This window comes from Belonocnema kinseyi, chromosome 8 (genome assembly GCF_010883055.1).
Source record: "Belonocnema kinseyi isolate 2016_QV_RU_SX_M_011 chromosome 8, B_treatae_v1, whole genome shotgun sequence".
NCBI classification, from domain to species: Eukaryota; Metazoa; Arthropoda; class Insecta; order Hymenoptera; family Cynipidae; genus Belonocnema; species Belonocnema kinseyi.
The window spans coordinates 66,291,875-66,311,414 of record NC_046664.1 but is presented as its reverse complement, the minus strand read 5'-3'; the positions used below and the strand labels follow the sequence as shown (position 1 = coordinate 66,311,414).

Below are 19,540 nucleotides of genomic sequence, written 5' to 3'. Positions count from 1 at the left end.
TTCTTCAGACTCGTGAGTGCACACACTTTTCATATGTTATAGGATTTATTTATAATATTATGAATTTCATGAACTTATCATGAAGTTCCTAATTTAAAAAAATTTACATGGAAAAAAAACGAATTTTCTGTCTAAAGAGAAATTTTTCCCATTGAAATACTGTTTCCATTCAAATTTTTTGCAATACAGCTTAAATAACGTTCAATTACTGAAAATGATAGAAAACACATTTTCAACAAATAATTTATTTATAAAAATTTTTTGTTTATCGTATCATGATGGAATATCTTTATATATAATGTAAATCCATGAAACGTCAACGAGAAAAATAATGTTTATATTATTGACGAGCACCGGAAACGTCAAATAGAAAAAATGGTCATATTTATTTATTTATAAAAAAATTGAAAAACTAAATTAAAAATCAGTCTCGACAACTTTCTTTGAAATTTTTGGTTTAATTCAAAATAACAATAATTGTGTAAAAATGTTATACAGAAATAAATTTTAAAACACGTGAGCTTCGAACGGAACAAACTTTGCAGGATTCAATTCAGACTGATTTTGCCCGATTTTCTTTTCCTTTTTTTGTTTTTAAATAATAATGTTATTTTTGCGGACGTTTTTTTCTAATTAACAAAAATACAATGAACATTTTTAAATACAATTTTTTATCCAAAAATATATTTGTTAAATTATTGTTATTTTACATGTCAACAATAATTTTTAAAAACTTTAGACATTAAAAAAGTTTTTTCTTTGATATAAATATTTTATTATTCTATTTGTACTTTTTAATAAAAAATCATTTTAAATCTTCACAGAAATCTTATAATTGTAACATTGAAAGTTTAAATTTATCACTCTGAAATGGAGACAATTTAGTTTCAAATTCTTTACTATTGAAAATTGTTCTGTGTTCTTATTTTTTTATTTGAAATTTCCAAATCGAATAGGTTAAAAATAGAATATTTTATACTGAAATAATATTTCAATAAGATTTTAAAATTTAATAAAGGCGTTCATTTATAATTACAGCAAATTCTCTGTACTTATATAGGGACGGCTGAAATATCTCGAAAAATAAAATTCCCGACTCAGTAAAATCCTCTCTGTCCCGATTAATAAAATTCTAAAACTAATAAAAAGTCCTGAAAAGTTTATAATATGAGCGAATTTGAAAATTCCCAAATAATAAAATTCCCGAGATAAAATTGTTTCTTAATCAATATTATTTATTTGTAAAAAATAAGTTAATAAAATATTTCTATCAAATAAATGTTTGTTTTATATTTAAAGCACTAAAAACTGATTTTTTGAATTTAAAATTAAAATAATTATACAACGATTATACTTTTAACATAGAATATTTTATGAACAAAATAAAACAGGATTTAATTCTCAAATTTAAGAATGTCAAACTTCTTAATTTATTTCAAACAAAAAACTTATATTTCACTAAAAAAGATGGCTTTTTAATAAAATACTTGAATTTTCAACAAAATAATTAAATTTCCACATAACAGTTGAATATTCAACCCAAAAAGACAAATTCCCAACGAAAAAGTATCATAGCTTATATTTTAATAAAAATAGAATGAAATTAATACAATAAAAGAAAAGAATTGTGAATCAAAAAGACGAATTTCTAACAAATAAAAATATTGTACTCAAAAAATAAAAAAAAGTTTACCTAAATTATTTAATCTTTAAGCCAGAAATAAAATATTACTATTCAACAAAAAATTAATTTTACACGAAACTGATGCATGTTTTCCCCACAAAAATGAAATTTCAAACTAAAAAATTATATTTTTACAAAAGAAGGCGAATTTTTAACTAAAAAATATCAATCTTAAAAAAGTAGAAAAGGTACATTTTCTGTTAAAAAAGATTAATTTTCAACAAAATTATTAAACTCTCAACCAAAGAGATGAGTTTTCAACTAAAAATATAAATTTTCAACAAAAAAGTGATTTCTTAACAAAGTGATTCAACTAAATCTTGCAAACAAATTAGTCGAATACTCGAGCAAAGAAGAATTATTTCAACCAAAAAGTGGCATTTTTATTTTTAAAAAAGGATGAATTTTTTTCTAAAGCAGATGAAGTTTTAAATCAAAAAGATACATTTTCAAAAAAAATTTCACTATTTTGAAAAAACGAATTTTTGCGACCATAAAGCATGAATTTTCAATAAAATAGTGCAATTCATTACCAAATAGTTGCATTTTTATCGCAAAAAATTTTATTTGCTACTAAAACAGACGAATTTGTAATAAAAAATGAAAATTTTCTTTTTCAATTGGAATTTTATCCAGAAAAGATTTCAGTTCATTTTTCAACACCAAAACATAAATTTTAAACAAAAAGTAAATTTTCTACGAAATAGTCAAATAAGAAAATGATGTCTTAAAACAGAGAAATTTTTAATTAAATAAAAGCAAAAATAAAATTCAAAAAATAGTTGATATTTTATACAGAAAATATTTCAGTTATTTTTCAACATCGAATATTACATTTAAACAGTAGAATTTTTAACAAAAAATTACGACTTTAAACAAAATTGTTGAACTTTCATCTACCAGTTGCATTCCATCCAAGAAAGATTTAATTTCTGCTAAAGCAGGTAAATTTTTAAATCAAGAATACAATCTTTCAAAAAAATAATTGAGTTTTAAACCGAAAAGTTACATCGTCATTAAAGAATGATGAAATTTCTCCTAAAACAGATGATTTAAAGAACAAAAAAAATGTTTCAAAATAGTTCAATTTTAATCCAAAAAACTTTTCAGTTTACTTTCGAACACGAAAATAAGAATAGTAAACAATTTGCAACCAAATTGGATGTCTTTTAAAGAAAACTATTCAATTTTCAACTAAATAATAAAATTTACAACTAAAAGGATAATCTTCAGAACAAAGTTGCGAAATTTGAAAATTCTAATCTTATAATATTTCATTTTAAAGTTTTTAACTTGTCCTTTTTTCGGAATTTTATTCCCAAATTATTCAGATTCGCTATTCTTCAATTCAAAATAAAATTGTTAAATTTTAAACGCGTTGAATTAGAAATGATACAATCTTGATAAGCCTTAAATTCCTCCGAATTTTTTTTACATATCTCCAACTTCTTTCAAATCATTAAAAATATTTCCAAATAAGTAAAATTAATTAAAATCTCCTAAAATCGTTTAAATTTGATAAGGCTCCTTAACATCTCTTAGAAACCCTTAAAATCTTTGCCTTTTTTTAATTCTTTAAAATCTCTTTAAATTGATTAAAATCTTTTTGAATAACTTTTAAGTAACTCCTTTAACATTCTTTAAAATCACTAAAACTGTCGCAAAATCTGATAAAATCTCTTATAAATTTTTTAACCTTTTTGACTTATTTTTGGATTATTCTTAAATCTTTTAAAAAAGAACTTTAAAATCCCGCCAAGTCTCTAGTGATTTCTTAAAGTCACTTGAGTTCATGAAAATCCTTAAAATCCTCCGAACTTTTTTTAACTCCTTTCAACTTCTTGGAAATCATTTAAAATATTTCAAAATTGACAAAAATTGACTAAAATCTCTTAAAATCCTATAAATTGTTTTAGACTTCTTAAAATATCTTAAAAATCCTTCAAATCTTTGAATTTTTTTAATTCTTTGAAATCTATTTAAATAACTTTGCAATTAATTGCTTGACATTCTTTAAAGTTACTAAAACTGATTTAAATATTTTTAAATCCTTTTAAAATAAACTTCCCTATGCCCTAGTAATTTCTTAAAATCTCTTGAATTCTTAGAAATCCTGTAAGATTTTTTGATAATCTCTAAACTTATCAGCATTTTTTTTTAAATCCCTTCAACTTATTTAAAATCATTTTAAATATTTCGTAATTGAGTGAAATTAGTTAAAATCTTTAATTTCGCCTGAATTAATTAATTTTAGTCAAAATCCTATCTAAACAGTGCTTTAAAATCCACCAAGTGGAATAACCTTATAGATTTTTACTTTACCGACCGAGTGTGACGTATTATTACAATATTCAATTACCAAGTTAGGTAATTGGCCGGTGGCGCCATATGTCAATGGTAGCTGGAACTGCATAATATTATTTCCGGAAAATTAATATATATGTTTGAAAACGCAACTATTTTGTCAATAAGTCACGTTTTTCTCAAAAATTCAACCACTTAGTTAAAAGCTCAAATACCTCTTTAAAAATTCAGTTTTATAAGATTCACCTTCTGAAAAAATAAATCTTCTGAGTTCATCTTTGTTCAAATTTTTTTTTAAGATTTATATTTTTATTTAATACAAAATTTAATTAATACAATTCAGTAGAAAATTAAACTTCGGTTTAAAATTAACTTTTTTGTTGCAAATTCAACTATTTTTATGGAAATTTAAATTTTTTGGTAAAAAAATCCTACTTTTAGGTTGAACAGACAATCGTTTTGTAGATGATCGTCCGTTTGGCTTTAAAATTCAAAAAATTTTGTTAAAAATCAATGAATTTTATTGAAAATTTGTGTTTTTGCTTTAAAAATCTTCTTGCTGGAATGTTTACATTTTTCGTTAAAAATTTAATTCTTTGGTTATAAACTTTTTTTCAAGTTGAAAATTCAACTACTTGATTGAAATTTGAACTGTTTAATTACAGTTTTATATTTTTTAAGATTTACTTCCTCGGTAAAAAATGCAAGCATGCTATTTACAGAAAATTACACTTCTTGTTAAAAACATCATTTCTTTGGTTGAACCCTGTAGTTAAAAAATCATTTCAGTTGAAACTTCATCTCTCTTGTTGAAAATGTAACTATCTTTCTGAAAATTGATTTTTTTTTTAAATTAATTCTGTAACTAACAATGTAACAACATATTTTCTTTTTGTTTAAAAAATTATATTTTTTCACTGAAAATTGTTTTTTGCCAGTTGGAAATTATTGTGTTCTTTTTAATTCTTCTTTTTTGGTAAAAAATTAATCTTCTTGGTTCAAATGCTTGTTTAAAATTCTTGTGTTGTTAAAAATTCAACTGCTTGGTTCTAAATTATTAATTTCGTTTAGATGAAAATTCAACAGATTGGTAGAAAATTAAATTTCGGTTCAAAATTAACTTTTTTGTTGCAAATTCAACTATTTTTATGAAAATTTAAATGTTTTGGTAACAAAGCCTACTTTTTGTTTGAACATACAACCGTTTTGTTTCTCCAATTTCATTGCTGGAATGTTTTATCTTTTTATTAAAAATGTAATTATTTGGTTATAAACTCTTTTCAAGTTGAAGATTCAATACTTGATTAAAATTTGAACTAATTAATTAAAAATTCATGCTGAATGTTGTTAAAATCAATTAATTTTAATGAAAATTTGTGTTTTTTGGTAAAAAAAACTTCTTGCTGGAATGTTGATCTTTTTCGTTAAAAATTTAATTATTTCGTTATAAACTTTTCTTCAAGTTGAAAATTCAACTACTTGATTGAAATTTGAACTGGTTAATTAGAAATTGATATTTTTCAAGATTTACTATCTCGGTTAAAAAAGTAAACACAAAAGATCATTTTTAGGTTGAACTCTTTTGTTAAAAATTCATTTTAGTTGGAAATTCATCTCTTTTGTTGAAAATTTAACTGTCTTTTTAAACATTAATTTTTCTAAGAATTAATTTTGTAACTAACAATTTAGCTATATATTATATTTATGGTTAAAAATTGATATTTTTTCACTAAAAATTGTTTTTTTTCTCAGCTGGAAATTATTGTCTTTTGCTAAAAATTCTTCTTTTTTGTTCAAGTATTAATCTTCTTGGTAAAAATTTAATCCTTTTTGGTGCACAATGCAACTGCTACAAATCCTAATTTTTGGTTGAACATTCAACCGTTTTTTAGGTGTCTTTTTGGGTTCAAAAATGTAAAATTTTGTTTAAAAAAATGTATTTTGATGATAATTTTTGTTTGTTTGTAAAAAAAATAATATTCTTGCTGAAATGTTCATATTTATCTTTAAAAATTTAATCATTTGGTTATATATTTTTTTGAAAATTTAACTACGTTCTTCGGAGTTGAACTGATTAATTAAAAATTTGTAATTTTTTAAGATTTACTTGCTCTGTTAAGAACGTAATTATTCCATTCATATCAAATTCATCTTCCGGGTAAAAAAATTATTTTTCGGGTTGAACTCTTTTGTTGAAAATTCGTCTCTTTTTTTAAATTTAATTATCTTTCTGAAAATTCCTTGTTTAGAGAATTATTTTTTAACTAATAATGCAAGTACATATTATATTTTTTCTTTAAAAATTGATATTTTTCACTGAAAATTGTTTTTTTACAGTCCGAAATAATTGGCTTTTGCTAAAAACTCGTCTTTTTTGGCAAAAAATTTATTAATTTGTTAATCATTAATTTAGTTAAGTTTAGAATTTAACAATAATTGGTAGATAGTTAAACTATTCAATTGAAAATTTAGTTAATAGTTAGAAATTCATATTTTTAAATTAAATATAACTGTTTGGTAAAAATAAGCCATTTTTCTGAAAATTCAACTTTTTTAATAATATTCTTTTGTTGAAAAATCAAAATTTTGGGTTGTAAATTTAACATCTATATAGATAATTCGTCCTTTTAAATAAGAAATTTGACAATTTTCTTGAAAATAATTTATTTTGTTCACAATTAGTATTTTTTTGTAGAGAAAATTTTTCTGGGAATTTCATGTTTTCAGTTAAAAATTGAAATATTTATTTAAAAATTAATATTTTTTAGTTAAAAATTGAACCACTTGGTTCAAAAATGAACTTGTTTATTAAACATCTATTTTTCGTAAAATTTTACTTAATTGGATGAAAATTAAATTATTCAATTTTGACGAAATTAATCTTTCCATTAAAAAAATAATTTTTAGGGTTTAACTTTATTGCTAAAAATTAATTTTTTAAATTTTATTTTAGTTAAAATTCTGTTTTGTGCTAAAAATGTAGCTATCTTCCTGAAAATTCGTTTCTTTTTTTTTGTAGTGAATTAATTTTTTATTCAACAATGTAACTATTTTATTTCTGGTGAAATATAGATTGTTTCAATTTAAATTTTATCCCTTCCAGTTGTCACAGTATTTTGTTCAAAACTCGTATTTTTTAAACATTAGGTCGAAAGTAAGATTTTTCGTTAAAAATTCATATTTTTGGTTTAAATGTAACTATTTCTTTAAAAACTAAACTATTTTAATAAGAGTTTAATGTTTTCTTCGAAAATATTTTTTGGTTTTTTTTTGTCGAAAAAGTCTTCCTTAAAAACTCATCTTTCTTTTTTTATTTAACTATTTAGTGAAAAATTCATATTCTTTTGTTGAAAATTCAAGTAATTGGTTGAAGGAATTTCATCAAAATGGATATTTTTCAAGATCAACTTCTTTGGTTTAAAATATAATTGTTTGGTAACGTAATTGGGGAGGGGGGGGGGGATAAAATATCATAAAATTGATAACGTAATTTATCCACTGACCCCGAAACTCTTTTTGAAAAAAGTGACAAAAATTAATGTCATAACATAATTATTCAAAGTAATTGAATGACCAAAAAAATCATTTATTTTATTAAAAACTCCCACCAACACTTTTATATTCAGCAATTTATTAGTCTCTTTACGAAAGAATATTTTTTTAGCATCAATAAAAAATGTATTCTACCAAATAAGTATTATAATTTTCTATCTCAATTTGAAATTGACATTCATATACAATAATCAAATTAAACTTTTATTTTTCTATTTGATCAAATAATTATTTAATTACCTGAGAATTTGTGTTGTTTCGTTTCCGTTTGAACATTTCATTAATTATCCTGAAAATTGCACACAAGATTCACTTCCGATCACAAAAATAACAAAATGCATTCTTCTAACGAAAGAAATAGAAAACTTTATTAACACGTGATTCTTATTGTGAGTGAAGAAGTCGAATAATTGATCAAATCCACATCTTTCTAAATTTCATTCCACCGTAATTATTATCGCGGTTAGAACTGACCGCAAGTTGTTTACTAGAGAGCGCTTTCTCTACTGATCAAAATTATCAACTAAATCAAGGTCGATATGGTCCTTGAGATATAAAATGCTTTAATCACTTAAATTCTTGCTGAAATTAGATTCTGAAAGAATGTCAACATTCAAATAATTTTTACTTTATATATTTTTTATTTTGTCTTTCAGTTTTGAAATCTTAATTTATTAATAACCTTTTGTAACTAACTATAAACAATTTAAGTTTTAACAGAATCAGCTAAAAATTATTAACTGATTCAGTTCAACACACAAACAGGATGAAACAATTATTTTCATTCAAAATTTTTAAACAATTTTTATTTTATTTTAATATTTTAATATTTAAGAAAAATTCTTAAATTTTGTTTTAAACTTGAAATTTCATTTCGGAAAATTTCAATTAATATTAATTTTTTATACTAATTTTGGAAAAGCTATAGTTTATGTACATTATGTACACATACTTTTAAAAATGGAATTAAAATACTCATTTCACAATTCACAAACAACAACAAAATTATATAATTGTGATACCTTTTTTCTAAATATAAAATAAAGTTTTAGTATAATAATAGCCAACATTTAATTAAATAATTTTAAAGAAAATAATTCATTTATATTACTTAATTGGCAACAATTAAAATTTAATCTTTATGTAATTCAATGTTGTTAAAACATAATAATAAATTGATTTTTTTACAACATAAAAAGCAATAAACAATTATTTGCATTAAAACATTTAAATAATTTTTACCTCGTATTTTTGTAAAAATTTCGTTTAATAATAACCTTTTAAAATTATTTCGTGAAAAATTAAAATACATACCATTTTTCAATTAGAATGTAGATACTTATTTCACATCGCAAAAATTATATATTTGGAATAGATGCATTTTAAACACAAATAATGTTACTTAATAGAAAAAAAGATGAAATTCAATCATATAATTTAATATTCGGTTAAAAAGAATCAGTTAATAATTAATTAAGCTGTTCACAACAAAAAAATAATGAAACTATGATTTTTGTTTAAAAATTCAAATCGTTTTCACTTAGATTTTTTAAATTTTTCCACTGATGCGTGAAATTTTGATAAATTCAAAAGCTTTTATGCTTATTTCACAAAAATTAAATTATACTTACATATAATTTCGAAAATTAAATTTAGATACTCATTTCGCAATATCAGAAATATTTGAAAAATTAGGCAACTAGAATGGGGGTATTTTAAATAAAAATAAACTTTTATTATCTAAATTATATCCCACATTTAATTATATAACTATTATGTAAATTAATGATTACTTAATCAGTTCACAACATAAAAAGCATTACTCAATTATTTTTATTGAAATTTTCTAATAGTATTTACATTATACATTTCTTTAAATCTGAAACTTCATTTCCATAAATTCAATTTATTAATAACCTTTTAAATTAATTTAAAAAATTAAAATATATGTATATATAATTTTGAAAATTGAATTCAGATACTTATTTCATAACATCACAAATGAATTTAAATAAAGTATATAACTCTAATAGAGGAATTTAAAAAAAACTGTCATCATAAAAATAATATTCAATCTTTATTTAATTTAATATTTAAACAAAATTTATCGGCTTATAATTAATTAAACAGTTTGAAACATCAAAAGCATCAAAATATTATTTTCATTGAAAAATTTAAATAATTTTTTTAACTTACATTTTCCTGAAAATTATCAATTTAGTAATAACCTTTTGAACTAATTTCATAAGAAATTTAAATTAAAAATTAAAATACATATAATTTCAAAATCAGAATGCGGGTACTCAATTCACACCAAAGAAATTATGTAACTGGAATATAGGTATTTTAAACGTAAAAAAAATTGTTAATAAAAATTATTCAATTACATTAACTTAAAAAAATTAACATTCAAACATCATATAATTTAAAATCAATTTAAAAAATTGAGTGGGCTAATAATTAACTATGTTTACAACAATCAGAGCAGTTCACAATTATTTCCATTGAAAAATTATAATAATGTTTACATTATATGTTTCTTAAATTTAAAACTTCAAAAATAGTTGAATTATCGTCCAAAAATCTTTCAGTTTACTTTTTAACGCCACATTATAAATTTTAAATAAGTCAATTTTCTGCGAAATAGTTAAGTTTTCCAAAAAAATATTCAAATTTAAAAAAAAAATAGTTGAATTGTTCACCGAAAAGGACAACTTTTCAGCTATTTTTTAAAATTTTATTTTAAATATTAAAATATATCTATCAAAAAAATATACATTTTTGAAGAAAAAAATTAGAATGGTTGAATTATCAGTTAAAACATAAATTTTCAATTAAAAATACTAATTTTCAATCAACGTTTTGGTTAAAAATTCTACTTTTTTGTTGAAAATTGAACTATTTCGCAGAAAATATACTTTTTGTTTCAAATTTTTATTTTTTTGTTAAAAAATGAAATAAATTTTTTTCTAGCTAAAAGTTCAACAGAAATGTAATCATTCTTGAATAAAAATTCAACGTTTTGGTTAAAAATTCTACTTTTTTGTTGAAAATTGAACTATAGTATTTCGCAGAAAATTTACTTTTTGTTTCAAATTTATATTTTGTTGTTAAAAAATGAACTAAATTCTTTTCTAGCTAAAAGTTCAACATTTAAAAAATAATCTGTTTTTTTTATTACAAATTCATCTGTTTTAGTATGAAATTAAATTTTTTTGGGATAAAAATGCATCTACTTGGTAAAACATTCGACAATTTTATTCAAATTCATCTTTTTTGGTTAAAAATTCGTCTTTGCTTATTGACAATTTTTTCTCCGTGGCAACTAATTCTTTGTTAAAAAATCCATATTTTTATCTAAAAAAAAACTGGAATCTTTTTGAATAAAAATTTAACAATTTTTTAAAACATTTCTTTACATAAAAATTAATTCCTTCTAAGAGAAATTCCATCTTTGTTGGATAAAAATGCAACTAGTTGGTAGAAAATTCAACAATTTCATTAAAATTAAACTTTTTTAGTTAAGAATTTCACTTTTTGGATTGAAGATTCAATTTTTTTGTAGTAAATTATTTTTTGTTAAAAAATTAATTTTATTAATCTTAAAAGGTCAACTGGATTGACTTTTGAATGAAAGTTCTACCATTACAAAAAATTTTTGAATTAAAATTCGTAAGCTTTAAGAGAAATTTCATATTTTTTGGATAAAAATGCAACTGTTTGGTAGATCAATTACCAATTTTTTAAAATTGATCTTTTTCGGTTAATAATTCATCTTTTTGGATGCAAAATTTAATTTTTTCAAAGAAACTTATTTCTTGTTAAAAATTCATATTTTGATCGTGAAAAGTACATAGAATTTTTTTAACGATAAATTTAATCTTTTTTAAATTTATCTTTTTCATTTTTAAATTCATCTATTTTAGTAAAAAATTTCTTTTCCCTTGAAAATATTACTTTTGATTAAAAATTATTGTCAACTATTTGGTTTGAAAGATTTGGTTGATTCACTTTGCAGAGAAATCATTTTTTTAAAGCTTTATATTTTTAATCAAAAATTCATCTCTTCGTGTGAAAGCTTAACCATTGTGTTAAAAAATATTTTTTAATGGAAAATTCGACTACTTGGGTAAAAGTTAAACTACATTTATAATTTTTTCTTTTTTTGATTAAAGGCTTATGTCTTTAGTTGAACATTTAACTGTTTAGTTGAAAAGCCCTTTTTGTGTAAATTGAATTTTTAACTAAAAATGTAACTTTTCTATTTTCTTATGATTGATCTTTTTCAGTTAAAAGTTCTATTTTTTTTGGTAAAAAATCATTTTCTTGTTTTTAAATTTCATGTTTGTTGTGCAAAAATGCACTACTTTCGTGCAAAATTAATTTTTTGCTGAAAAGTAATATTTTTAGTTTGAAAATTTAATCTTTGTAGAGAAAATTGTTTATAATTGTTATTTTTATCTATATATTTTTTATTGAAGCATAAACTATGAAACTTTCTAGTTAGGAATTTATATTTTGAGGTTAAAAATTCAACAATTGTATTCAAAATTTAGTTATTTGTTTGAAAATTCAAGAATTTTGTTAAAACGTCATAATTTATAGTAGAAAAGACATTTTTGTTTGAAATAAATTAATAATTTTAATAATGTTAAATCTGTATATGAAATAGTGTTTTATTTCGTTTATGAAAGATTCTATATTAAAAATATTACAAGATTGACATACTGGTGTTTGAATATTAATGATTAAGGAAAATAAAAAATTAGTCAAGAAAAAATCAGGGAATTTTAAAAATGAAGTTCTCGAGCACCCTCCTGAAAATTTTACTAAATTTCAAATAAAATTCTCAAAGTTAAATATAATGTTTTCATTACGTACTTTTCTCAAGTCTGAAGACTGATTTTCATAATCCCTATCCACATGTGTATTTTTACAAGTATTTTCAATTTCACCTTGATTTTCTTCTTCACTACCCGAATTTGTTATTGAAAAATTTGAATCGCACATATTAAAAAAATATATATTTACATAGTTCTCACAATTCACACAATCCACTTTAGTTTAATAAATTGAACTAAAATTAGAGCAGAATACGGAATTACCAACAAATCATTCTCCAAGAGGAAGGTTCTTATCCTTATCACGTGTACGTAGATTTTTTATCAGCATTAAACACATTCGCAATCTGTTATCTTTTACTTATGTACAAGTTTATTTTTTGAGATTTCCCAAATTTGAAAATATGAGTATAATTATAATTTAAAAAATTAATAAGAAATTCGTGTTTTAAATATATAATTTTTTTTATTTTAATATCATACCGTTTATTTAAAAAAAGAAGCAAGAAAGTGAATAAATAACTGAGTAAATAAGGCAATATGTATGTAAAAGTAAATGAGTAAACCAGTGACTAAATAAATTGGTAAATAAGTACATAAACAAATTAGTGTATTAATGAATTAGTACTTTATTAGTAAATATTTAAAAAAATTTTAATTTATCTGCTATATCATCAGAGATTGTACCTTACCGACAGTGGATCAACCCTCCAAACCACGAAGCCAGAAAATCTACACAATATCGATCAAGTTAAGAATCTTCAATAACAGAAAATGCTTAACGTCTTAATAAGACTAGATGGAAAATAATATTTTTAAATTAAAATGATTTCTTGAAAAAAAGATCCTACTTCATCTTCACTCCATCAGAAGTTTTGTGGTTCGTTTCCCAATGGAGTGAAGATGGAGTAGGATCTTTTTTTCAAGAAATAATTTTAATTTAAAAATATTGTTTTCCATCTAGTCTTATTAAGACGTTAAGCATTTTCTGTTATTGAAGATTCTTAACTTGATCGATATTGTTTAGATTTTCTGCCTTCATGGTTTGGAGGGTTGATCTACTGTCGGTAAGGTACAATCTCTGATGATATAGCAGAAAAATTAAAAAATTTTAAAATAATTACTTTGACCATTAACACCTAGCTAAAAATTAGCGTTATGTTCTTGAATTAAGAGTTCTTATTCTGATCCCTCTAATAGCTTAATTGGAAAAGCACCTGATCGGAAATCAGAAGTTTTGTGGTTCGTTTCCCAATGGAGTGAAGATGGAGTAGGATCATTTTTCAAGAAATAATTTTAATTTATTAGTAAAGAAGTAAATTATTAATTTAGTAAATAGGTACATTAGAAAATCGGTTAATCTTTAAATTAGTAAGTCAGTTGATTTATAAATAAACTAATTGATAGATAACTAAGCTAGTGAATATTTCAATAAGTATTTAAGTAAATTAGTAAATAATTTAAATCGTGAATAAGTAAACTAGCACATAAGTGGACTAATAAATAAGTAAATTAGTAGATCAGTAAATAACTGGTAAATAAGTAAACTACATAGTTAATAAGTAAATTAGTTAATCAGTTAATTAGTCAATTAACAAATCTTTAATTAAGTTATCTAGTAAATTAGTTAATAAGTAATCAAGTTAGTACGTAAATGGATTTGCAATAAGTGAATAAGTAAATTAGTGAAGAAGTATATTATGAAATTAGGAAATAAGTAAATTAGTGCATTGATAAATTTGCAAAACTCAAAATTAATAATTTAGTTGATTAGTAAATAAACTAATTAATAAATGAGTTAAATAGTGTATATTTAATATGGCATCTAAGTAAATAAGTGAATTAGTGAATAATTAAACAAGTGAACTAGTAAATAAGTGATTGAATCGGCAAATTAGCAAATCAGTAAATCTTGAAATTAGTAATTTTTTAATGATAAAATGAACTATTTAATAAATAAGTAAACTAGTTAATACGTAAATTGGTATATAAGTAAATAATTAAATTAATAAATGAGTAAATTAGTACATAAATCTGTAAATAACTTAATTACTAAATAGGTACGTCAGTAAATACGTACTTTAGTAAATAAGAAAATTAGTAACTTCGTGAATTAGTCAATCAGAGAATAAGTACATCCTTAAATAATTGAATTAGTAAATAAGTAGATAATAAATAGTAGATTCCTAATTTAGTAAATTAGTGAATAATTAAATAAGTAAATTAATAAAGTAGAAAATGAGTTTATTAGTAAATCTTTAAATTAGTAATCTAGTAAATTAGTAAAGAAGCAATTTAATAAATAAACTAGTAAATACGTAAATGGGTATGCAATAAGTGAATAAGTAAATTAGTGAAGAAGTATATTAGTAAATTAAGAAATTAGTAAATTAGTGAATTGGTAAATTGGTAAAACTTCAAATTAGTAATTTAGTTGATTAGCTAATAAACTAATTAATAAATAAGTAAAATAGTGAATACGTAATTTGGTATCTAAGTAAATAAGTGAATTAGTGAATAATTAAACAAGTGAACTAGTAAATGAGTGAGTGAATTGACAAATTAGCAAATCAGTAAATCTTCAAATTATTAATTTTGCTAATTAGCAAATAAACTATATAATAAATAAGTAAACTAGTGAATACGTTAATAGGTATATAAGTAAATAAGTGAATTAATAAATAAGTAAATTATTAAATAAGTGAATTAGTACATGAACAAATTAGTAAATAATTTAATTAGTGAATAAGTAGATTAGGACATAAATGAATTAAGTAGATGATCAAATCAGTAAATAAGTTAATTACTAAATAGGTACGTTGGTAAATACGTACATTGGTTAATAAGAAAATGAGTAATTTCGTGAATTAGTCAATTTACGAATGTAATGTAAATAGGTATGCAATAAGTGAATAAGTAAATTAGTAACTGAGTAAATTAATAAATTACTAATTTATTTAATTAGTTAATAAATTTCTAAATAATTAAATGAGTATATTAATAAATGAGTAAATCAGTAGATAAGTGAGTAAGCAAATGAGTAAACAATTCAATTAGTACTTAAGTAAATGAGAAAATAAGTAAAATGATTAATAATTTCATTCGTAAATTAGTAATTAAATTAAATTTTTAGTTATCTGTTAGTTATTTTAGTTATTTAACATTAGTTAATTAAATTAAATTAGTAATAAGTAGTATAAATAAGTTAATTAGTATATTAGCAAACAAGTACATTAATAAATAAGTAAATTAGTGAACAATTGAATAGTAAATTAGTATATTAGTAAATAAGTAAATTAGTAAATAAATGAATGAGTAAATTAATTAATTATTTGATTAGTAAATAAGTAAATATGTATATAACAAATGATTAAACACGTTAACTATTAAACAAGTATATTTGTACGTAAGTAAATTAGGAAATTTGTAAATAAGTAAATATGTTCATTAGTAAATCAGTCAACTAGTTAATTATTAACTTAAAATAAATAAAAACTGGTAAATACGTGAACTGTCATATAAGTAAATAAGTAAATTAGTAACAAGTAAAATAGTGAATAAGTAGTTTAATAAGCTAATGAATTAGTAAATTAGTAAATCTTTAAATTAGACATCTAGTAAATTCGTGAATAAATCAATCAATAATTAATTGGACTAGTAAATATGTAAATGAGCATGCAATAAGTGAATAAGTTAATTTATAACTGAGTAAATTAGAAAATAAGTAAATTAATAAATGAGTAGATTAGCACAGAAATTCATTAGTAAATAAGTGCATTGGTGAATAATCGAAAAGTTAATTGATCAATTAGTGCATTACTTAATTAGTATGTCAGTAAATCTTTAAAGTAGTAAATAATTATATAAGTAAATTAGTGAAAAATTGAATAATATATTATATTATATTAGTAAATAAGGAAATAAGTATATAACAAATGATTAAACACGTTAACTATTAAACAAGTCAATTTTTACATAAGTAAATTAGCAAATTAGCAAATAAGTAAATATGTTGATTAGAAAATCAGTGAACTAGTTAATTAGTAACTTAAAAAATATATAAACTAGTAAATGCGTGAACTGTCATATAAGCAAATAAGTAATTTAGTAAATAAGTAAAAAGTGAATAAGTAGATTAATTAACTACTGAATTAGTAAATAAGTTATGTAGTAAATTAGGAAATTGGTGAATAATTAAAAAGTTAATTAATCAATTAGTGCACTACTTAATTAGTAAATCAGTAAATCTTTGAATTAGTAATTTATTAAATAAGTAGATTGGTAAATTATGAAGTAAGTGAAATAATAAATTAGTAAATAAGTAAATAAACAAATTAGTTCATAAGTTAACTAATGAGTAAGTAAATTATTACATAAGTAAATTTATAAATTGGCCAATTAGAAAATTAGTGAATACGTAAATAGGTTAATTAGTAAATCAGTAAATCAGTGGATTAGTAAATTACTAAACAAGAAAACTAGTGAATACGTGAACTGATATATAAGTAAATAAGTAAACTAGTATATAAGTCACTTGACAAATAAGTAAAAAGCTAAATGAGTAAAGTAGTAAATTAGTAAATAAGTAAAATAGTGACTACGTGAATTATGGAATAAGTGAGTTAGTTATTACGTGAATTGATAAATTAGTGAAGAAATAAAAAAGTAGATTAATTTCATTACTAAATTGGTAAATAAACAAATAAGTAAATTCTAAAGTATGTTTGTATAAAAATAATTAAATTATTTATTAAGTGTTATTAGTAAATAATGAAATAAGTACATAAGTACGTAAAATGAAAAAAAACTTTTGAACCCAGGAAAACCTACGCGTTTCGAATATTTTTAATTTAAATAATAATTATTATACCATGTATTTAAAAAATAAAAACAAATCAATAAGTAAATTATTTAATCAGTGAACTAGAAAAATACTCACGGGTTCCTAAGATATGTTTATCCGAAGCTGATATAATTATTTTTTACATTCTTACTTTTTAAAATTGCTTATACTAATTGTTTTGCTTGTGTAGGGCCCGAAAGTCAATGTATTAGAAATTAGGTGTCATTTATCCTGGCTTTTTACGCATTTTCTGCCACAGAAACACAACAAATTTTAGATAAAAATTAAATTTACATTTTCCAACTATAATGTTGAACAATATTTTTGTCTTTGTATCAAAATTTTGTAATTTTTTTTAAAGCTGACAAAATTTCAAAAACAAGTTGTGGAGTCAAATTTGTAATTTAATTTCTCATTTTTTTTATAAATAAATAAATATGTGTAATTTTCAATTATCTAACGTTGTCTTAAGTTATGTTGCCAGAAATTTAAATGGAAATAATATTTTCATTGAAAAAATTTCTCTTAAGACTATTCTTGTTAATATTATAAACAAATGCACTATTCAGGCATTTGTCGTCAGGAAAACTCGTTTCTTTCGATGTAAATTTTTTAAAATTAGGAACCTGATGATAATTTCAGAAAAATTCATTATTTTTTATTTTTTTGACAAATTTATTAAACAAATGCATTATTCGAGCACTTATCGACGTAAAAATTCGTTTTTTTTTATTTCAGTCCTTTTAGTTGGAAACTTCATGATAATTTTAGCAACATCCATGTTAATTTCCGCAACACTTATAATAAGTTCATTAATTCCATGATTTTTTCAACAAATTTTAATGGTCGTAAAGTTCCCAATTAAAAGGACTGACATTGAAAAAACAACACGATTTTCCATCGAGAAATGCCCAAGTAATGCATTAGTTTATACAATTTGTTGAAAAAATCATAAAATTTATGAACTAATTATGAATGTTGCTGAAATTAACATAAAGTTCTCAATCAAATGAACAGACATCGAAAAAAGAAAAAATTTCGTCAGCAGATGCCCGAATAATGCATTTGTTTATTAAATTTGTTTAAAAAGAAAAAATTTATCGAACAGTGACGGATGTACCTAAAATTATTATGAAGTTCCCAATCAAAAGGGCTGGCATTGAAAAAAACGAATTTTTCCGTCGATAAGTGTTCAAATAAGGCTATTGTTTATTAAATATTTTTGATAAAATCATAAAATTCATCAACAAATTATGAATTTCTTGCAGTTATCATGACGTTTCTAATTTAAATAAATTTACATAGAAAAAAACGAATTTTTCTGACGACAAATGCCTGCATAATGCATTTGTTTATAATCTTAACAAGAATAGTCTGCAGAGAAAATGTTTTCATTAAAATATTGTTTTCATTCAAATTTCTCACAATATAACTTAAAAAACGTTTAATTATTGAAAGTGATAGAAAACACATTTTCACTAAATAATTTGTTTATAAATTTTTTTTTCTTTATTGCATTATGATGGAATATCCTTATATAATGTAAATCTATGAAACGTCAGCGATTACAATAATTTTCCCATTATTGACGAGCACCGGGAACGTCAAATAGAAAAAATTGTCATTTTTTTCGTCATATTTATTTATTTATAATAAAAATGAAAAACTAAATTAAAAATAGGCTCGACAACTTCATTTCATATTTTATAAGCTTTAAAAAAAGTCATCCAAATCGGTCCACAGGTTCAGCCGGAATCGTATTTTGAACCAAAAAATGTACGTTTTCCCCACTGTGCACCCGTGTACAGCGGATGATCTATATTTAGGGGCAATGTATTTTGAATGCTTACAAATAGTCTTCATATTACAAAAGTACGTGACCTCCTTTGGTAGTGAATATGGTAGCGGCAATTTTTTTTGCTCATAGGGTCACTTCTTGAAAAAGTAGATTCCTAATTTTATGGATCACTGACAACTATTTTGATTTACTTATTTTTATTACACATTACCTAATAATACTTTTAAAAACAGTTTCAACCATCCAAATCTATTAATACATAACATACGCCATAATAAAGTAAAATAAATAAATGAGCAGAATTTTTGGAAATAAAGCCAAGAATCCAACGACCAAATTTGGACAACAACCATTAACTGTGCCCACTTAAATTTGAAAAAGAGAACAATTTTTTCTTAAAAAAGAAATATGATTCCTTTTTGGAAGAAAAATAAAAAAGAGCAAGGAAAAATGAGAAGGCAACCACCAAATCCCTTCCTTTTTTAAATTTCTTTCGTCTCTATTATTTTTATTATTAT

The 19,540-nt window shown here is 22.2% G+C and overlaps 1 protein-coding gene across 3 annotated transcripts in view; it reads right to left on the bottom strand.

Moving 5' to 3' along the window:
* Positions 1-12,590, bottom strand: part of LOC117179082 (caspase-1-like) — a 36,677-nt gene extending 24,087 nt beyond the window's left edge. For 2 of the 3 annotated variants that reach the window (XM_033370725.1, XM_033370727.1), the window contains exon 1: positions 7,781-8,026. In XM_033370725.1, the coding sequence (XP_033226616.1) occupies positions 7,781-7,816 (36 nt within the window). In that variant the 5' untranslated portion in view covers positions 7,817-8,026. Of the gene's footprint in view, positions 1-7,780; positions 8,027-12,421 lie in introns of those variants that run through there. The other variant, XM_033370726.1, reaches the window with a different exon arrangement.
* Positions 12,591-19,540: the final 6,950 nt, after the last annotated feature.